General features: G+C 41.3%; 1 protein-coding gene across 2 annotated transcripts in view; it reads right to left on the minus strand.

Annotated features, from left to right (window-relative positions):
• The window catches only part of pax2b (paired box 2b), a 29,528-nt gene extending 12,873 nt beyond the window's left edge, over positions 1–16,655 (minus strand). For both annotated transcript variants that reach the window (XM_086139703.1, XM_086139704.1), the window contains exons 1-6: positions 16,260–16,655; positions 14,662–14,827; positions 14,258–14,455; positions 10,926–11,005; positions 10,705–10,824; positions 1,477–1,652 (exon numbers count right to left, since the gene is read on the minus strand). In XM_086139703.1, coding sequence (XP_085995829.1) covers positions 1,477–1,652; positions 10,705–10,824; positions 10,926–11,005; positions 14,258–14,455; positions 14,662–14,827; positions 16,260–16,302 — 783 coding nt within the window. In that variant the 5' untranslated portion in view covers positions 16,303–16,655. The remainder of the gene's footprint in view (positions 1–1,476; positions 1,653–10,704; positions 10,825–10,925; positions 11,006–14,257; positions 14,456–14,661; positions 14,828–16,259) is intronic.
• Between the last annotated feature and the right edge of the window lie 6,562 nt (positions 16,656–23,217).

Below are 23,217 nucleotides of genomic sequence, written 5' to 3' on the forward strand. Positions count from 1 at the left end.
TCTTCTTTTATGTATCTGCCTCAGATACTGATGGCAGATTTAAGCTGTTTTTTGTGAAACTGAGATAAGACTTCCGGAGTCAGGGTGTTGACGATGTTTGTCTGCAGCCCAGTGTGAGCATGAGTGGCTCAGTAGGCCGCGCTCCCACAGGGGGACGCCTGTGACCCCGCTCTCGTCTGCCACTATCGCCGATAAACTCTAATTGTCTGCTACAACTGTTCACTGGCACAATGTCGGATGTTTTCCTCTATTCTCAGAGGCTTCAGACGCCAAACAGACGTTTTATCATGCAGATAAAGGGCAGGAGGGGGAAACTGAAAAGATAGGTCTGAAAAGGATGACCAAATGGCTAGCAGAAGTGTGGGAGGGGTGAATCCATTGAGTTTTGCATCTCCAGAATGGGTTTTTAATGCCTCACTACAGAACCCAGACACTGGCTAATGGGGCAACATTTTCCACACGAACAGAAAAAAAGTGAGGCACCCATGAAAAGAAAAGTGCTCTGATTAATATTGCATTAAATTAAAGCTGATTTTTCTGGACTTTTCCTGGCCCCCTTTTTAGTGTAACCCTTCTCCCCCTGCCTTTGAATACTTTCCCTGACGGTCTTTGTGATTGCAAGTCATTTCCAATTCGTTTTGGTATTGATCTTCCAGTAGAAATCAGTTTTGTAATTAGCTGCAAATTAGGCCCTCTTCTGGAGGTGAGGCCTGTCCCACTGATTTATCACCTGCGTAATTCGCCCCGATTGGAAAGAAATTAAAATGAACTCAATTAGGCGACTGCTTTTGCTTTATGGGTCTGACTTGTAGTTTCGTGGGAGAAATTAATAGTCTCTTGTTGTTTAATAGTATAATGAAAGTAAATAAAGGTTATCCATTGTAATAAACCCAGAGGTTTTAATAAGCAGTGGTTTCTGGCTGTCACTTTGGTGTGGGGGTGGTTGTTCCCAAATGGCTCTTAATTTGGAAATGAGGATGGATGGCCAGAGTGGTTTTAATGTTAGAAGGACCGTGCGGGAAAAATATGGGCGCTCGTTGCAACGTTTTACGCATCTGTTTCTTACATACATTATGGTAAAGGTACCTTTAACATGAGGACAAGCTGGAAATGTGAAAAACAAAGCCACCGACGGGCAGCTGATGAAGTGAACAAAAATGAAGAAAAATCTAGTTATTGATGAATTTCATGTTGCCTTACTGTTATTCTCAATTATGGAGGATACAAGAAATGTTTTTTTCATCACAAAATCAATAATGTGTGGGAGTTTTCCCGGTGATCCCTCCAGTATTGTGCCTGCTGGGTTGTAATCCAGTGCCTGGCCATCTCAGCCATTTGTTTAATTAGCTTTCTGGATGTGGTTTGGGAATATTTGTGCCAAAGGTGTTTTTTTTTTATTATTTGTTTTCGCCTTATTTTACGCCGAGACACGTGAGTGATGAAAAAGCACAGGTGGTGACTTACAGCACTACTAACCTGTTCCGGTTTGATATGCTCCGTCGTAGGGAAGACGTCGGGGTACGAGGGGCGTTCAAAGACCCGGTCCAATGCTTCCAGCTGCTGCTGAGTGAAGGCATCTGCCCTCAGGTGTTTCCGTAAACTCTCCACACTACCCTGAGAATCACTGTTTGGGCCAGAACCATCTGAACCATCTACAAGAAGAAAAAGCAACATTCGAGATTCTAACCCCGGGAAGGTGCTCTCCATACTCTCACTTTACACTCTCAACTTTGACATCTACGGGGGATCCGGGGATCACAGCATGAGAGTAGAGCAGATATTTCTGCATGCCACGATGGATCCGTGAGCCCTTGGCTATATCATGCTGTTTTTATTCTTGCATCCCCCAAAACTGAAAGCCCTGTAGGATTACCACCATTTTGCAGACGCACGTCAAAAGAAATGATTCACCCAAAAAAGGAGATTTTAGAATCTACTCACACACATATTGACCGAGGCTCAGATTAATGTGATCCGCAAAACACTCTTGCAGCTTCCTGACAAAACGGTGTCACAGCTGATATCCAAACAACAGAATACGGAGTGACCAATTTTCATTTTAATGCACTTAAGAGCTGAAACAATATCCACAAATTAATTCAATATCTCCCCAATGCTTGTCTGGTGCAATCCAAGTATTCGAATGCTCCAAAATATAAACGTTACATTACGGTTTGCGTTTTCTTAGAATCGAAAATGTCCAAATTATCCTCCCAGCTTGTATCTTTCCTCCCACAAAAAAAGGAAAAAGAAACACAAACCTGTCATTTTATCAGTGTGATGGTGAATTCTTGCATCTTTTAGGTCTTTTAGTGCAGAGACTTCAAGAATTCAAATAGGACTTTTCCCTCTCACAATATTGCATTCATTCGCTGGATGCGGCTCCAGGTTGGGAACAGAGTTTCTGGACAAGAGGCTAAAATCGAACGATCTAGTTCAATCTCGCCGCTCCGACAGAAACACAGGCATTCTCGCCTGACTCCTGACCTGCTGTTTGGGGAGAAGGATGCCTCTGCTTTACTCCTTGTCGCTTGTGTGCATTGCTTTAAAAGCCTTTTTCCAACCATCCTACCAAAACCTCCCGCACTCTCCTCTCCCAGTTTGACTCCGGTCCTTCCTAAGCAACCCCCAACCTCTCCCGGTCGCGGTGGCCGTGTCTATCGGACTCCTTCCCCGGATCCCAGAAAGCTTCAGCTCTCTTACAAATCTGTCATTCTACATTTGCGGCAGATTATGTTCTCTCCTCAGTGAGAGAGCGGTGATATATGATATGCAAGGCCCCTATTGATTGCCTGATCTGGTGGCAAGAGGGAGCTGAAATGAACTTGAAATGAACATCATGCCTCAACTCATTGTGCGTATAATACTCTACTTAATCCCACATTTTTCCCTGCCATGGAATTCAATTGATCAATCATGTCTGTGTGATAGTACCATTTGGGAGGGTTATTGCCCTTCTATTCTGCTGCTTGACCTTTTTTCACAGACTGAGGCCGGAGGATGAACCCGACTCCTGCACCAGGAGCTGTAGGAGCCATAAAAGAGAGTCTGTGTTCTGTGTGTGTGTGTGTGTGTGTCCTTGCACGGGTGTGTAACCTCAGATTGTGCTGACAGTCACAGAAATGTCAAGCAATAAATAAGCTTTAAATTTGCGAATAATATCTCATTGACCATTCATTATTTAAAAGAAATAAATGCGCCGGTGACCAGCGGTTTGAGGGACTTCGCCTTTAAAAAAAAAACCTTAAAATTCAAGGGAGGGCATCTACAGTGGGGTCCTGTGAGACCAATGTCTCTAGATTACATTTCTAAATGTACAGAGAGTTTGAAGTATTACATGCTCTTTCGTGGGCACAGAACACACACCCCTCCACCTTTAGAAAATCCTTTGGATTATCTCCAACATACATTGTCAATAAACCATATAACGCTGGAGGGACATGATTTTTCACTCAACAATGAAATCTGTTCTATATTTGTCTGATGCAATAGCTAACACTATGAGAAAATCCCAAAATATGAAATTGTTCTTTTTTATGTCTTTACCATCGGTGTTTGTGCAGAATTTGCCCCATATAATAGGTAGCGTGAAAATTCTCCAATTGAATCGTGTTGCAGGAAATACACTGATCCTTTACTTACATGTATGTAGAAACACTTATCTAAAGAATGATCACATAAAGCAAACTGCTACATAATCATGAAAATAATTTTTAAAAAGTATAATTAGTAAAATATGCTTGAGATATCGCAGACCACATTCTATTATTGCAGTTTCCCCACGAACGAAAAGATGCAACATTATTTTGATCTGGTATTTTCTTGCCATAATCCCCAGGGGTTGCAGCTGAGATATTTTATAGTGATTAATAAGAATTGTAGTGCATCATACAACATTGCAAATTTACTATGTTTATTTACTATTTATCATCATGCAACATGCTAACACATTTTAAAAACAATTTTAATTGAAAACTTTAAATGAAATAATGATCATTAATCAATGAATAATTTTGTAATACTAAAAAGTATAATGTATCTCAAAAAGTTAACCTAATTGTAAGTAACAAATAAATGTAGTGGAGTTAGAAGTACTATATTTGTGTATAGTAGGGTGGATATCTAAAGTAGTATGAAAGGAAGATGCTGAAATGCAGATACCTCAAAATTTTACTTTAGTACACTACGTGTGTAAATCGACGACGTTATTCTTCATACTTGTTTCTTAACGTCAAGTGGCTCCTAACATATGTTGTATAAGGATGCACATATGCTTTTTAAAAGGATTAGAGTAGGAGCACAATCTATATAAGCTTCATTTGCTAGTCATTTGTTTAATTTGAGCAAATACTGCACTTAAGTATCCACACTTGAAAACCCAGAACACAACAAAATGTTACTGTAAGAGTGTTACACAATGATAATAATAAAAACAAATCATCAGACATACAGTTGTGTTGCACATCTGCTCTGTTGGATTCACTCAGGTTAATAATCGGCGTGTTTCCTGCGCAGCCACAGCGAAGGCCTAACCTATCGCTGCTCCTTGTCACTTTATCACACTCAATTGTTCTCTTCTGTTCCAAAGCAAATAGAGTCATTAATTATTTTCCATCAGCCGGCCTTAGCCACAACCATGATCAATACACCCCATATTTGTTGTTCACCACTACGGAATACACTTCCCACACACAAGACAAACCATCCTGGGTCAGCCTACACACTCTTCCTCCATTCAAGCCCATGACAGTCCCATCTGCCCGACCTGCTACCAGCCCCCATCTGACAAATCAAAAACAACCATATTTGGGTGATGAAGATGAAGCCGGTGACACTTAGAAAGTTTTATAGCTGTATAATAATGCTACCTCAAGGTGTGTAAATCAATTTTATGACTCTTCAATTTCTTACAGCGAGCAACAGGGCCCTGCTTTAAACACCGCTATGAAGTTAGAAGACAAAAGAGAGAAAATATTCTGTGGAAATAGTTTTTGTTGATTTGCTCCTGCTCCAAATTTCTGATGCATGATAATGAAATTAATAAAAAGGGAAAAAAAAAACATGTATCAAATTGCAGGGTGTCGCGGAGAAGCGGGGAGCTGAAGCTCTCCAGAGATTGGTCAGGTTTCTTTGACATGGATCAACTGGATAAAATCAGTTCAGCTGCTCAAGAGCGGTTTTACATAAAAGCCCGGGTTGACAAAGGAAACAACTCACTCAGCTTTACCATTCTGAATCAAGCAAAAGTTTGTTTTTCATATTCTTTAAATTACATTTTTCATTCCAATCTCTCGCAAACGTAGGTGATCATTTGAACTGGAAATTTGTATTGGTGACATTATCCTGGCCAAAATAAAAATGTGCTCAAATTGAGATTAAATGTCACATGAAATATTTTTTTCAATGTAGCTAATAAAGGTAGAGGCTTCCATCGATTAAAAAAAAATTATAGTTTACCTTGCTGTTAAAAAAGGTTTGAAATTTCCTTTCGTATCCTGGACGTTTTATTTAATTTTAAGCAAGCTCAGCAATCTCTATATTGAAGACTATACGTAAAGACTATGTATGCTATATAAACTGAATCTATGAATTTTAATAAAGGAAGCTTGGTGACTTTTAGCATCTTTGTTAACAATCATCAAGTTAAAATACAATGTATATTTGGGAGGATTTGTCAGCAGATGGTTTTGTAGTACTGCATAATTCACGATTTTTTTTAACATGAACTTTGCCTTTTGCTAAAACAATGTGATGAATTTTTAATGTTAATTGTTTTCTATGAAAAATTCCTAGAAAGGGAATTCCTAATCTGCCCATTACCCCGCAGTGATACTAATCTCTAAGCAGAGTGGCTTTGTGGGTGTGTTACCCACTTGTCCTGCTCTGTGGTCATTTATTGATCATCCCTGGAGTTGAGTGTATTCATCTTGACATCAGTCTGTATTAACCCTCTGGTAACGAGGGAGCCGCCTCCATCCGATCAGATAACCGGCTCTGGAAACCAGGCTCCTCTCGGCGGGTTTGGCACCCGCAGGTCACGACCCCTGGCAGGGGGGCTTCAGCCAACACAGCTCAGTGAGTCTTAGTGACTGCACGCCACACAATGCATGAGAAGTTATCATTGTGAAAGAAAGAGAGAATTGAGGAAGAATAAATCAACTTCTCAAAGGTTTGATTTTAAAAGCGGATAGAAATGATTTTATCGTAACGGTTTAAAGTTTTCGATGTGTCGAAATTTGAGTTCGTAAGTGTTATTTCGAGGCGACCGGAGGTAAGCTGTCACCTAGAGGTCATGAAAGCCCACCTCAGATGAATGAGCTTATCCCCGCAGTCTGCTACTTGTTTAAATAACATGTCAACACATATATGATTTTGTTCCCTTAGCACATTGTTATGTATTTCACAATAATACACCTCTCTAATTTCCCGCCTGATTCAATTCACTGCTAAATCGAATCAAATTAAAACTCATTTGCATCAAATTGGATGAACTCAGCTGCATTTTGTGTTTCTAATTGAATGTTTTGATTATGTAAACATAAATGAAATACTGTCTTTGGGATATTATGTTTGTTCCGCATCAACAGATTTGTGTTCAAAGATGTGGAGTTACAGAAATTATATTTAAAATAAAGTTTGAGGGAAACTTAAGCGAAAATCAGAGACGATGAAATATTTAATTTATTCCTGTTCTGTGCTTTTATTTTAAACACGTTATTTTTACGTTCCAGAGTCTGACAACATACATTTAAGAAATTTAGATTATTAACAGTCACTAATGCAATTATTGACCGTTATATGATGAATTATTCAACCAGTCAACATTCCCCGGCGCCATAGATAAAAAGATTTAAAACGAGATTGAAAATTAAAAAATATTTTTGACTTCGTCTTTGATATTATCATTAATTTAATCTTTTGTCAATTTTTTGGTCTTCTCTCATTTATTTATTTCTCTTTTGATAAGGTCCATCAAATAACATGCTTATGGAATAAATGGTGGATTACATTAACTGCCTGACACGGATAATAAGTTACTGAGATGACATTTTAAAAAAGCAGACATTAAAAAAGCAACACACTTTATTTCTATCGGTAGTTCCTCCACACATCACTCACTGCTGATGCAGTTTATGGTCATATTCCCAAGCTTTTAAAGACTCCATTTGATCTCATTTGAAACTCACACTTAGTTGCTGACTTTTTGCTGCACTCTTGAGTTCTGTGCTGATTCTTGCTCTCCTTCAAAACACATGCTGAAGCACAGAGCAGGATGTGATGCCGGGCTGCTCCATCACTCATCACCACACACGCGCACACACACACACACACACACACACACACACACACATGTACACACTTCAGTCCTCATGACACTCAGAGATGAGAAATAATTCATTCAACACCTACTGAAGCACAGAATCACATCCATTCTGACTGCCAGCGGCTATTGTTGTTGACTTTTGAAATATGATGATCATCTTATCATGAAAATTCTCTCCGGTATTTCTCTCATAAATCAAGAAAAAAAGACTGACTTCCAGCTGAAAGCGGCACCTGGATTGGCTGAAATTGAGAATCCACTGATAAAGCAATTTGTTAGCCATTCAGACAGGACATGTAATGTGACTTTAAAAGTCCAGACACACTTCATGGGTTTATCATTCATTCCAAAGCATGTTCTCAACAGACCGCAGAGCTGTCTGCTCAGGTCAGCGTGCTAATAACCAGAAAGCGAACAAAAACATCCGTGAAATCCGTAGTTAAGCATGAGATACAGTATGAAAGATCTTTTTTTTCAGCTTCTCCTTTGTCTTTTCTGAAGGCTACCGGGTCAGAGGCAGTGGGGGTGGTGGAGCGAGCAAGACGGGTGGTGTTCGGGGGGGGCGGGGGGGGGGTACTTGGATGTTAATCTGTGAGGTAATAGCTTTTCTCTCCAGAATTGCAAATTCTAATATATGTCACTTTGTAAAGCGCACGGACAGCCGTGGTCACCAAAGACGCTGCCGCCACCCCCTCTGTCCCTGCTCTGTCCGTCCGCAACAATGGCTGCCAAGTGTAACATGCTACTTTTAATTTGCAATAACACGTGACAATAGCAGATTAATGGGTCTTATGACACCTGTGTCCCTGAAGCTCTTCTTGCTGAGACCCAGTGTACATAACGTGTGTCACACTACATTATCTCTACATCCCTCCTGTAATGGGGGCTTTTTTTTTAAGGGCACTGCTGACTTGGAACCTTAGGAGCTGTCTGCTTGCTTGGCACAGAGCCTCAGCCCAAAACAAATACTACACAGCCAGTTCATTTCACCGGGATTTGTGTCATACACACTCCCCTTCCTCCCGTCGCTGAATCCCCCCTTTTCCCCTCCTCTCCTTTCCCTTTGCTCATTTTTGTTCCCGTTTCTTGATAATGACTGTTTTTTTTTTTTTTTTTGCCATAATCATCACAAGGCTTACTGAGTTAAATGGGAATCAGGGGAAGCAACCGTGCTGTGGGGAAATTTAATCTAGGCATTAAGTGGCTAAACACTTCTAACAAAAAAAAGGAGGGAGAGATTTTAGCAAAAGACAAAACAATTTGTTATAAACATGAAGGGTGAGAAGAAGACACTCGTGTGTTACTTAAAATCATCTCTATATCAGAGCAGAATATTATATCAAGTCAGTAGATTACAGGCTTTTGTCTGCCTTGTTTCAAACAGTCATTCGTCAAGAAAATTTTAATTTATATAGATAATAAAGGAAGTATCCTAAAGTTAATGTTGGATCAACTTTATAAAAGGTAGCCAGTATGAATAAATATCTAAAGCGGATTCGACACAGGTTATTTATTTGCATCTATAGGTACGCACAAAAATGTATGTCTTCCATAGAGTCTGAATATCACAATTACTGTGATCACTTAGTTTTATCTTTTTTTTTTTTTTACCAATAGCGTACTATATTGTCAAAAAAAACAAAAAATACTTTGAAAATTATACTGGGAATAAATTTAACAGGAAGAATGATGAAAGACTAAAGAATATATCATGCCTTCAAAACAGCTGAGTCCTCTACGCGTGTTATGCACGGTTTTCTTTGAGCAATTATCAAACACACTGGCCGAGTAAGGCCAGATACGGCACGACTTCCCGCATTTTTGAGCTGTGATCCGAAATTTCTAAATAAAAACACTTTCTTGTGACACTCCATTTACGCCAAAGTTATATTTACTCATGCTCTGCAAAGGTTATAAAAGGACCCAAAATGAAAAAAGACAGAAACAAGGAAAAAAAAAATGGCTTCATGCGAGACATTTCTTTGCGTCTATGCAGCCAAGGTCTTGAGATTATGTTTAGGAGAGATAAAGGATGCCTGGCCCTGTTTTTGCAGGTAGGCACCACTTCTCACTCTTGGTACAAGTCCTACAAACATACATGAGTGCACACAGTACACACACACACACACACACACACGCACACACACACACGAGTTTCTTCGCTTTCATCGCAATGCTGGCCGAGCACCTAAATCACAGAAATGGCAGCACATCATGGGAATCATTTGAGACTGAATAGCCATAGAAACATGGCGCTGTCACCTGGAAGACCTCCACAAAACAGGCCAGCTCTCCTTCTCCCACACACATACCTTATTCCTCTCCGTGCCCTTTAATATCTCTGTGCCCTTCAGTAGCAATCTGCATAAAAATGTGTGCATTCCATCATTCGGTGACTCGACATTACACCCCAGCTAATATGAGAGGTCCTCAAACGATTGAAAATGAACTCTTGAAAATACCAGACGTTTGCATTATGCCTTCACGATTGCATCTCTTACAAGAGAAGACTTGATTATGTCATTTGCCATGTCCACGTCATGCTGGTTTTTATATCTTTGCCAGGAAATCTACCTCTGACAGGTCATTAGTCATCCGTCCCACCCCACACGCACATAAAACATCAATTCCCATCAATATCCTGCAAACCCCCGTGCTTCTCAACAAACGCCAGAACAAAGAAGACGGTATGTAAACTGCTGCCGTGCTCTGATTAGCTCTCATTCTGGAGCACTGCAGAAATAAGGCACTCATTCCCCACCCTGTTTGAGATAACTGCCCCCTTTTCAGCAGCCACATCATCCCTCCATAGCCGCACACGCCTCGCAACACAGATGCATCTGTTCAGCTATTCTCATCAGCTGCTTATGTGGTGATATTAAGGAAGCCTATTGCTTACAGAACCAATAATCTATATCGCCTCAGCCCCCTTTATATCCACTAACCTTCTATTTCAGCAGCAGAAGTGCAGGTACTTTTGTTAAAAAAAAAAAAAGAGCATGCCACAGCACCGCAGCCGCTTTCTTCACTGACCTGGGTGGCTGGCTACATCATCTTGACATGTAATTATCTAAAGCCCTTTAATCACTTCCATAAAGATTAATTGCAGGAGACAACAGTGGAGGTCGTGTCTTCAAATCAAAAGGCTCCTTGGCAGATTGACACAGCGGAGTAACAGAGTTCAGACTTAGGTGTTTTATAAGGGTCATCTAGTGGAACAGAAGCAGGCTTTTAATGCTGTAATTGCAAGTTCAGCAAATTGGGTTTTCACGGCGGAAAGCCGCAAAGAATGACCCTCTTTTTTTGTTTTATTTTCTCTACATGCTTTGATTCCCTCTTTTTTTTCTCCTTTAATTCACTCAAAAGAAAATGTATCTTACCATCATCTCTTTTCCTCTTTTCGCCATTGGATCGTGGAATACCCAGAATCCCATTGATGGAGTAGGATCCCGCGGGGTCATTTGAGGCGCTGGTTACAGGTGGAGAGGTTGTGCTTGGTACTGAGAGGGAAGTGAAAATATATATATATATATGTTAAAAAAATTAAGCCTGTGTAAAAATACATGCCGCTTGATGCTGGCGCTGAGCAGCGGTGTGTTACCTATTGTGTGTCCCGGCGTTGACAGGGACGTCCCATCAGGAGATGGATGGAACGGCTGCTGAACTTTTGTCCGGATGATCCTGGTGAACAAAAGCGGATTTCACGTTCTTTTTTTTCTTTCTTTTTTTTCTCGACATATCCAAACTGCTCTGCGTGCGCCTTTTGCCAGGGGCAGCTATTATAATGATACTGCGATAAGATTAAGCTATCAAATCGTGACTCATAGGCATGAAAGGATCTGCTCGCCGGTTCTACCTCGAAGGGTCAGGTCTGGAGAAAAGTCTCCGTTACACTTTTGGTCTGAGTGATCTTGCAAACAAAGCATGAAATCACATCAATTCACCTCAATGATCGGCTTCACTGACTCTACCTGGCCCTCACTAATCAGCCCTCTCTCCCCCACTGTGGAGGCGGTTTCACAGGCCGATCGCAGCCGGAGTGGCCCTTCGCTTCCCCGATCAAACATCTCTGTAGAACCAGCCCCCATGTGCCAATGCGGATGAGGCCATATTGATTGGGGCTTGGGGAGAAAAAGTTGGGGATTAGTCACATGGGCAAAGAGATGCAAATAGAAAGCTATAAATTATATGTGACAGGAAAGCAATAGTTCCTTATTGCCTTGCACAAGCTTACGCCAGCATTAGATTCATTTAATCTGAATGGCACTTGGGGAGAAAGGGAGCTGTCACAATCATTTGTAAACTTAAAAACTATTCATCATGTATGCCAGAGGAGCTATTTCGGAGCACATTGAGAGGAGGTCGGGCGAGGACCACAGAGCCTGTCGTTGTATATCCCCATTCATTTCTTTATTGTATCAGTCAGGCACAAATATTCTCCTTTTGTTTTTGTCCTGCACATTATCTAGAAACACATTAGATGATTTGGATATTGATGTTACTGTAGGTGCCAGAAGGCTTTGTAGGAATAAATCCAACACTGTCAAAAAAAAGCCCTCCCCTGGAGGCAAAGCTACCTAACAACAAGATTTTCCACCGACTGCATATTGATGTTTTAATTTTTTTCACTTCTCCCCATAACAGTTATTCGACCCCTTGACTTGGGTGTGCTACATAAATTCAAAGACTTTATTCGGTATCCATGTTCTTGATATTGAATAAGCAATTTAGAAGAATGAATTAATGACCGGGCTGTGGCTGAAAATCCCCCGAAGAAATATTAAAATTGCTTTACTTCTGAATCAATAGTATTGAACGCCATTGAAGACCTTTTTTTATGTCTACCAGCAGGGTAGCATTATTTGTTGGTCGGGGTGGCCCAGACTACCACAACAGTATCTCCGTACAATTGAATAATGCATGCAGAGGAAAGGTGTTTAAATAGAGCATCCTCTTTTGTCAACAGTCCTGAGGTCAGACCGTCTGCCACAGAAACCCACAACTGGCCCCAGTCAGAACCAGTCATCTGGAAAAGACTGTGGCTCCAGCCTTTCTGTGTTTTCCCCTCCCAATTGTCTTAGGGAAAGCCCCATTTAAGCACCTGGGGGGCGGGTGTGTGTGTGTGTGTGTGTGTGTGTGTGTGTGTAACTTTGTCCTGTTGCTTCTCCAACCACGCCGATCTGAATGTTTCTTAAAACAACTGGAGGTGCCGTTCCATCAGTGATAGTGGAAAAAGCACTTAAGATGTTTAAATGTTTACATAGATTTTTTTTTTTTTTTTTGCTTTTCTTTTTTGTTGGGGGTGGGGGTGGGGTTCTTTAGGATTTCAAACATGCATTGAAATATTTAGCTGCAGCTGTATTGAAACAAATGCCTGCTGTATGATTTCATCCTTATGTGTATGTGTGTGTGTGTGAGAGAGAGTGAGAGAGAGAGGCTGAAAGATAAACTGTGTGTGAGTGAAATATTGAAATATCCCTTTTTTAGCTAAAGAGCAAAATATCGAGCATTAAATTGTAATAGCTATTCAACAGAGCTCTTATATTTGGCTGATAGGATTACAGCTCTTTGTGTTTTCAATTCAATTCCCCACATAAACAAAGACACACCGCGGTTTCCACTGTACAAAATTGAAAGGTTTAATTGGAATTGAAAAAAAAAAACTTCATTGGGGTCTTTTAATGATATTAATGTACATTTTGAATTTATCACATACATGTGTCTGAGCCTCCTTAAATGGGGCTTTTTAAGCGACCACGAAGCATGAAATGAATTTTCTTCAGCCTTTCTCTATTTAAAAGATGTCTTGTGCGGAGCTGTCCGTGCTCTCCCATCAGCTCATTAAAATGTAATGCTGATGCTGGCTCTATGGAACAGTGCCTCTTAAACAAAGTTCATCACCAGGGATCTCTGGTGGTGTCGGTGGGGGTGCCCTGGGTCTCTGTGCAGCCGCCATTCTTAAAAAAAAAAATCAAAAATAAGAAAACTATATTGCTTGTGAGTTTTTGTTTAATTTTCTGAGGGCGATTGAGATTTAGCACGCAGAAAAAAATATCACCACCTAAAAATCAAAAGCTTTTTTGGTGTTGCATTAAAAAAAAAAAAACGAAATCAAAAGATTATTAACGCAAGTGAACAGTTGAGATTATCTCTTCATCTCAAGTGAAACATCATTTCGTCGCAGTGAAAGGGATTTTTTTTATTTGTTTGTGTGATCCGTTATTATTAATATTATTATTATTATTGTTATGAATTATTCCATCTATTTCCGCAATATTTCCCGTTACAACGATTTCTTAACATATAAGAGCTTCTTGCAGGAAAGGAAAGGCAGCGTGTGTGAAGCCCTTCTCAGCCCCACGCACATTAGATGTGCTAAAGAAAATTGGCCTGCTTTATAGCGCCACGGGATCTGGTCGCCGAATATTGATCGGTTTTCATCTCGACAGAATCACTCAGTCCTGGATGTACTGCTGATTGTTGGGGGAGTTTGGTCTGAAAGATTGAATTGCACCTCGGAGACCAGCTCGGCCCGGCAGCGCGAAGTTGGTAAGGGGAAGGAAGGAAAGGGAGTAAGGATGGAAGGAAGGAAGGAAGAAAGGAAGGAAAGGGAGTAAGGGTGGAAGGATGGGAGGAAGGAAGGAAGGAAAGAAAGAAGGGGGAAAAGAGCGAAGGAGGGAAATGAGGGAAGAATGAAAGAAAAATGCGCGCTCGGCATGATTGCGCATTTTACGCGCACTTGTCATTCATTCGGTTCCCCTTGTTTACATCCTGTGCGGGGTAATCCGACTAGGGATCGGATTAAAAACAACAACAACAACAACAACAACGACCCACACGCACACACATACGTTCACACGCATGCTTTTTTTTTTTTTTTTTTTTTTTTTTTTTTTTTTTTGCATTTATGACACAGGACGTGGGATTTCCTACCTGTTAATGGACGACACGCTGGGCACCGTGTCGTTGTCGCAGATGCCCTCCGCCAGCAGCCTGTCCCTGATCTCCCACGCGAACATGGTGGGGTTCTGCCTCTTGTAGTCCGCGATCTTCTCCACCACTTTCGGCGTGGCCACCTTGGGTTTTGACCCGCCGATGACGCCCGGTTTGATGCTGCCAGTCTCGTAATATCTGGACAGAGAACATTCTCCTGTGAGGTTTGGATGTTTGGACACCTGTGACGTCCATCCCATGGTTGGGAGGGGGCACTTCCTGGGCTCTTAATATCTACAAATGTGATAGAAATGAATTGGATTTATTTCCGAATCAGCTGTTCTGTGCGGGACGGTCCACCTGGCCGCGGGGGGCGGGGCGGGGCGCAGCAAGCCTCCGCTTACCTGCCCAGGATCTTGCTGACGCAGCCGTGGCTGACCCGCAGCTGTCGGGAGATGTCGCAGGGCCGGACGCCCTGGTGGGCCAGTTCCACGATCCGCTGCCGGACCACGTCCGGAAGGGGTCTGCCGTTCACGAACACCCCGCCGAGCTGGTTCACGCCTCCGTGCCCTACGTGGGATACAGCGGCACACACACGCAGAACGTAACATTACATAAAGTCGTTTTCTGCATATCCCCCTTCATATTATAGTGAATTAAATGCACCACTTCTTTACTATTCACGCATTAGTTAAGTGTGATCGGAATATCGCTCACTGTCGTCATTTTATCTATGTATTTCATTTTTGTCTATTTAGACAATTCAACTAAATATTGATTCCATTACACTACTTTGCTCAGTCACAATTATCGTAGTTCATTCGCAATGCGTTACAATAAAGATTTGTTTTGAATTGTTTTCCCCCATTTTACAGAATATTATGAATCAAACTCTCCAAACCGTTTTTTTAACAAAATATATTATTTCATAATTTAGATAGAAGTTGAAACACGCTTTATTTATAAACACGTGTCTGCGGGCTCCGTGACGGTTTTACCCACTTTATTTATGAATATTTGACGTCTTCTCGGCCCATTGTCGCCTCATTTCAAAAAAATAATTGCTGATTGCTGTCGTTTTGATCTCAAATATAAATTGAAAGTGACATTATCGATCTTGTAATACAAAATCCACCAGACACATTATTTTGAATTTTGCACATTTAGCTTTGCTCGATTTGATCTCCATCGAGCCCCGAGGACCAAAACGAAACCCCCCGCCCCATAGCCAATAAAAAAAAGGTGGAATTAATTGCGTTTTTATGTTCATCACAAAAAATAAATAAAAAAATTAAAAACAAACAAACAAAATAACAACAACAAAACACGGTTCATGTAACAATTAACTTCCCGGCTCCTTTAATTATTTCGTTATACTCTGCAGAGTATTTTAAATAATTGAACACGCTTTAATATCTCAAGTTTCATATTATTTGTCCGGAGAAGAGCCTGTCCGATATTCGAAACACACACACACACACACACACACACACACACACACACACACACACACACACACACACACACACACACACACACACACACACTAGTGTGGTGTGTGTACTTATGTTGGATCTACAAGGCTCGCGTTTATCTCAGTGATTTGAATAATAGATACAAATATGTCCTGACTTATTCGGACCCCGAACACACACGCACACGCATACACACGCACACGCACGCACAGCGCGGGAAGCCGGGTGACGCGTAAATGACCGAGCACCTGCCCACGCATGTTCTTTGTTTACTACGGTGAAGTTTATTTTTGCGCACGCCGGATGAGCCGCGCACGGCGACACGGCGGGTCATTGGCGAGATCGTGCGCGATTGTGAACGTCTGTAACGCATCTGCATCGGATTATTCCCGCCTAACTTTAATTGTTTTCCAGCACGGGGATAATCCCGGCGGTTTTCCTCCCGCAGGCCCCGGCCGGGAAGCGCGGAGACACGCGTGGAACGGAGCCCGGGAGGCTGCGGAGAAAACTCGGGTTGTGCTACTTACGGTGCATGGCCGTGAAGGGGTCTGCCTTGCAGTGAATATCCATCGGATAGCAGAGGAAAGACAGATAATCAACGGAAGCCGCCGTTTCGCCTTCCTGTCAGGGATGAAGATGTGAGGAGAAAAAAAAAAGAGGAGCTGACTACTGGATGGAGGGACTTCGGCGTGTCCTCCTCCGCCCCCCGTTTCAGCAGCAGATCAGGTGGCAACTTCTGCGCCCCACCACCACCTCCTCCTCCTCCTCCTCCTCTTGGAGAAAAAAAAAGTTGCCTTTCTGGTCTTTAACAGTCCGGTCGGTCGGCGGAGGTCTGGCAGGTGCGCAGCATGACCGTCTGATTTTGTCACCGGCGCGGCCCGCCGTCTACTCGAACCGCCGAGCGGCGCCTGTTCTGGCGGCGCACCGCGTTTCTCTCTCTCTCGACGCGGCGAGGTCCAGCGTGCAGAGCTGGGGGGTGGGGGGTTGGGGGTGGGGGGGGGGGGGGGCGGTATCCTCTTCTGTCCCGGTGGCCTTGATTCACGCGTTAGAAGAGAGCACACACACACACACACACACATACACACAACTCCCTAACACACACACACTCACTCTCTCGCTCTCTTACACACACACACACGCCGGTTTTCTCTGTTCGCGCTGGATGCGTCAGGCTGGGTCTTTGGGCTGGGAATGAAGCCTCTCTCTGTGTCTGTGGATCTAAAAGCTGCAACCCCCCCCCCACCCCCTCCTCTCTACCCCCCTACTCCAACCCCCGCCACGCAGCCACCCACCCACCCAACCACCCTCCGCAGCCCCCCTTTTGCTTATATGGATGACTTGTCAGACAAAGGCAATAGATGCCAACACTTTGTGATTCGCCAACGCTAAAAAAAAAAGGATGGAAGACGAAGAAGAAGAAGGGGAAAAAAAACAAGGTGTCCAGATGAAGGAGGTCTCGGGGTCTGACACGACGACAGGAAAGGGAGGGGAGGGAATAAGGACCCGCAAAAAAAATGAGTTCATCAAACCTTGTTACAGTTGAGATTTACAGGAAGTTTTAAAGACAATAGAAATTAATTGTCAAAATATTACGGTTATTCTATCATCTCTTTCACTGTAAGTGTTATTGTCTGCAACCAGAATAAACTCCAAGCCTGAGCCTTAAAAAATATTTATTTAAACTTATTTGTCAATTCTCGAACCCCAGCAATATTTCCGATTACTCTTTTCCTTTAAAGATTTAATATAAAACTTGACCTCTAATGGGAAGACTTCACAAACATATTTATGTGTGTATATATATATTTATACTTTCTTTTTATTTTATTCTTACATCCAGCTGGTGATTTTATTACTGACTCATAACGGCTCCACCGTCGGCGGTGATGTAGGTTGGAGGTGATGCTGCTCAGTACCGCGCATTTCCGCTCTGCTTCTGTAGATGGCGCTGCAGAGTTTCTCAAATCTGAATACGCGCCTAAACTAAATTAAAAAAGAAAAAAAAAAAAAGAAAGAAAAAAAGAAGAAGTACAACTTGGGGTCCACTTGAGTGGTTGTGATGAAACCGGGGAGTAAAATAATTCTTCTGGAACAATCCTTCCCACGCTGAAGATCCATGTAAGATGCTGCCGTGAATTAAACAGCGCACCTGCGGGAAGTCACCTCCATGAGACCCATCAAGGTGAACGGGATTTAAATCATCATAACAACTTAAAATCTTCATTAACAGTAATAACAATAATAATAATAAGAGTTGCATTCTTTACAACGGAGCATACAATACTGGTGTGCAAGCGGAGATATGTTAATTTACAATTAACATGCATTGGTTTTCAATTTTCTAGATCACTTATGGGGAGAAAATAAAATAAAATAAGGACAATCACATTGAGAGAATCGTCATTATTGGTGGTAGGGTGAGTAATAGTAAGAGTAGTGGTTGTAGTAGTAGTAGGAAGAGGAGGAGAGGGAGGAGAAGGTGTACTTGGAGTATCAACATTGGGCACTCTGGGGGGTAACTTGGTGGATGTGCTTGAAATAAATTTTACTTTTAAATGATCATTGGTATTATTATGAACTAATTATTACTCTAAACTAGACGGCAGACACATTTAGACACATTCAAACTGATGAAGATGATCAAGCTATTCCTGAAAATAATTTCCATTTTTCCGTTTTTTTTACTATAATTTTTACAAAATATTTTGCAAAATCCCCCCCCTCAAAGAAAAAGAGCCCTTGTGATATCTAAAAGTAGGATACGATTATACACCTCTACCGATCACATTCACTCTTGATATTAATAAATCCTACAAAAGTTTTTATCTCATAAAAATTGATATAAATACAGCAGATATCCCAGTCAGACTGTGGTAACATAACTTCATCTAGCTCTTCCTCTGTCTTGCAGATCTTGTCAATGTATGACACAAATAGATATATAAAAAAAAAACGTCATAGAAAATAAATTGCACAAGGGTTATACTTGGAAAAAGAGCAGGTGTTGCGTTGTGCAAGACACATCAAATATTAAAATTTTGTTTTTTTCATTGCAAAAGGATTTTGGCACACAAAATGAATATACTTCAGCCTCCAGATTTGTCATTCGACACCTGTATCCCCCAGATTCTGCTTTTGGTACAGGTTTGAATTTATCAAAAGAACCACAAATTATATAATTTTCCCCATTAAACAGATATACAAATTTATTGGGCTGAGATGAATCTGGGTGGACAGAAGAGTTGAGCACGTCAGAACATGACTGTCACATCATCACATCTCCCAAGTCACCAGTTTAAACACCAAAATCTCTGCAAAGCAAACACACTTGGACTGCTGCTTTGAACAAATAAAAAACTGAATATTTTTCAAATAACCAAAATAAATCTACCCCACAAGTTTACTAAATAACGAGTAAAAACAAGTTTACATCTCTATACTTCAACTACAATATATAATAATATATGCTGATATTATATACTACTATTATTAATAATAATAATAATAGTAATAATAACAACAGCAATTATCATTAAATTTATCACTATTATAATTATTATAATCATTATTACCATCGTTGTTGCTGTGATAATGATTTTTATTATTGTTGTTGTGATGATGGCTTTGGTTATTATTATAAATATTATTATCAGCATTGTTATATCAGCGTTACTATTATAATTATTGTCAACATTCTAAGAGTAACACTACTACTGATAGTATTAATAACCATTACTATTGTTACCATTATTATTAAAATGGATGGATTAATTTCAGTTAACTCAATTTATTGTTTAGTGTCAGATGTGTGTACGCAATTGCCGCTCGCCAGTCATTTGGGTGTTATAGTGTGTGTGTGTGTGTGTGTGTGTTTGTGTGTGGGGTGTATCTTAGGGGCAGACGGCCACATCCCGCGCTCTGCCTCTTGGTCAGGTTAGGGGATGATTTCTCTTTTTGTTACTGTTTTTGGAGTGAGCTTCTGGTACAATATGTTGCACTATAGGCTGTAATTTCACACCCGGTTGCACATTCCCCTTAAAGCTACACCCCCCACCCCCCTACCCCCTTTAGGACCCCCCACCCGACCACCCACCCCATCCCCTTTCCCCTCCGCACCCCCAGCCGCCCTCATGTGCCCTCCCTTCACCCACACCCACCCCCCATTCCCATTGTGGGGTGGGGGTGGGGGGTAAATAAAAGAAGTAAATAAATGAATAAGCATGGAAGCTGGTGTGTGTGTGTGTGTGTGTTATGTGTGTGTGTGTTCTGGTTTGTGTTTGAACAGCACACACGCGTGTCTGCTCGCGGGTGGGCCCCCGCTCCCCCCCCCCCCCCTTCTTCTACCCTGGGGGGGTCAATGGGCTCCAAGATGCTTTTGGGGACTTTTTTTTTTATTATTATTATTATTTCTAAAACAACAGCAACAGTGAATAAATGATCACTTGGAAGTGGAAGCGAGAGACGGAGCTGGATCGTCTGAGACACCGCTGCGTGTCAGGAGTTTGGAAAATGTTTTTGGAGCCCGGCTGCACCCATTAGGAGAGGTGTAATGTATTGACAGAAAGCAATTTATCTTTTCCCCCCGCTTCCTAATGGCTCGAACAGGCGGAGGAGGAGGAGGAGGAGGAGGAGAAGCAGCGAGGGTCCGGCAGCTCCACCTCGCCGAACATCAGCCCTCCGCGCCCCCAGACAAAGTGTGTGTGGGGTGGGCATGATCAAGAAACTTTGGGTTCCACGGAAAGAGAGAGAGAGAAAAAGAAAGAGAAAGAGAGAGAGAGAGAGAGAGAGAGGGAGAAGGCTTGTATTCTCTCCTCCTCCTCCTCCAGATCTCCTCGCCTTCCTCCGACGTCACCAATCGATCCGATCCTCCCCGCCAAAGGTGGAACTGACACCACAAAGGTTGTAAGTTCAATAGAAATCCTTTTTCGGATTTAGCAGTATTGATTATTTCTAAACTTATTGGCACATTACGACGCATCTCTCCAATTTTGATATTTTTTTTTTATATTGAATATTAACTCGCCTGTTTTAAATCGTTCAATTATGTTTTTTTTTTGGGAGTTTGATGGAGTGATTTTTAAAATGATAGCTTCTTTTCTTTTTTTATACATACAAAACCTCCCGCTCCGGCGGGAACAGATGCAGCGTTAATTTGACTCCATCGAATCATCGACACCGTGAAAAGATCGATTTATTTCGTCCATCACAACTGTTCGATCTTTTATCCCACTTCCACCTGAAATCGGAGATAAATTGAAGATGTGTTGACATGACTTTATTTTATTTTATTTATTTTTTGCTTGATTATCTTTCGTTTCCTTAAAAATAATGTCCTTTGCAGTTTATTGATATATATTAAAGTGTATTATTACTGCTTAATAACACGGGCGTCAAAATCTCAGAAAGGGAGTTATTGATTTGACCCCCCCCCTCCCCAAATAAACACACTCGAACACACAAAACGTGCACATACACGCACATGTAGATACTTAAGTTATATGCAGATCCGTCCGCATTTTACCGCTGAAATTCCTCCGACGCTCCAGTAACTAATTTCTTTGCACAATTTTTTCCTGCTGGCAGCATTCAAGTTTCATGAATCCAACGGTGTGAGTTAGAGGTTTCCAGGCTGCAGCTCCTGTTCATCAATCAAACCGTTTATGAAATATATATATATTTTATGTAGAATTTAGAATCATACTTATATATGGAGAGAAAAATAAAGGGAATATAAGACATCCTGAGTCTTAAATGAGGCCTGCTGGAGTTCCCTGAATTACAGAAAACTGATTTCTTAATGTATCTTTCTTGCTTTCATTTAAAATACACTTTTCTCTCTCCAGTGTATTAAATTGCTCAATTCGCATAAAAGTAAAAAACACCCTTCTTTGTTTTACAGGGGATTTGATTGCCGTGTTACTCCCACATAAATCACTTTTGTTTAGGGATGTGGAGCTACATTCAACTATCAAACAGATTATTGTCTTTGATGAGAAATCATGAAAAATTAAGAACAGGCATAAAAGTCAATGCCAAACTTTACTGCTGACGGGGTCGTATTTCAGATGATAAAACACACCAAGGAAGGACTTTCCCCTGCTGTCAGTCTTCTTTGTGGTTCTGTCAAAACACACTGTACCTGCATCCTGTTTAATTCAATCTCAAGTCTACAGTGCCATCTCAGGTTGGCTGCTGTGTACCCCCCCAAACCAACACACACACACACACACACACACACACACACACACACACACACACACACAAGGCATCGAATAATGCCTGTGATTTTGTATTGTATTAAATATCCAAATGCAAGTGATATCACGTTACAGTATTTTCATTAGAAAACAATTTGTTAAATTACTTTTCATACCCGGAGCACAGAAGCACTCAGACAGCTGAGTTTCTAGGCTTTTCCATGCCTCGGGTACAACTAATCATTAAGAAAAATTAACATCTCATTTGCATTTAAACATCATCGAAGAACAGTTACAAAAACAACACCATTCTTGTTACTTCTCTTTATAGTGGTAGTTTTGGTGTCATATTAATGTTTCAGAAGGTTTTTTTTTCAATAATACTGTATCTATTCCAGTTTTATATCCCATTCAAAAACAAATATCTCACAGGCATGATCTGAAAAAAGGATGCCAAAATATTTCATGTGAATTTACACACTGTAAATTGGGGAATAAAGCATTGGAGACTTCAAATAAATTCTCTGTCCTCATTCATTATTCAGATTTGCAACTGTTAAATATGCCCTGCAGTGCTGGCTTAAAAATAGGACTGTATCATGTCATTTTGAAACTGACTTTTCAGCGTTGCATTTATTATACTGGGAATGAGAGCTGTATATCCTGTCTCCTCCCCATCAAACTTTCCACATGAATAGCTAAATTTTAGCCCCCATGGTTGGAACTCAAGGACTTGAGTATGAAAATTGTGAGGGCACTTGAAATTCTGATAACACGTCTCTTATTATTTCTATTTTCACGTATTAACATTTTTGCCAGTGATTTATTTTCGTATTCACACAGCAACCGTCACTTCAGCGGAGGATTTCTCTTCTTCTTGGATGAAGACAACCAGACCTCCCTTAAGGCCCCGGGTTCATCGCTGTGGGAGATGCTGATCCTATGCCTCAATCTCTCAGTGTGTGTATGTGTGTGTCTGTATGAAGTGGAGATCCGCCTGAGGCGGCTCGGAGGTGTCCCGCCAGCTGCCTCTGTCCCGACCAGACAGCCAACAGCTTCCAATCACATGTCAGCAATATGGGAACCAGAGCTTCTGTCCAGTGGGCTGCAATGTGAATGCATAATGTAGCAGTCACCTCCTGGTGGCAGGCTTTGAACTCGCAAATGTTCATTTTCAACCACATGCAAGTAGATTTTTTAAATTTTGCCCCACTGACTCCCTGTTTTCTCTCCTCTTTGTCTTTGCTGGTTATCTCAGTTGTAATGATGATGTGAGATGATATGAGGA

Source organism: Fistularia commersonii, chromosome 32 (genome assembly GCF_037954325.1).
Source record: "Fistularia commersonii isolate RoL2024-O1a breed Wild chromosome 32, RoL_Fcom_v1.0, whole genome shotgun sequence".
Taxonomy (NCBI): domain Eukaryota; kingdom Metazoa; phylum Chordata; class Actinopteri; order Syngnathiformes; family Fistulariidae; genus Fistularia; species Fistularia commersonii.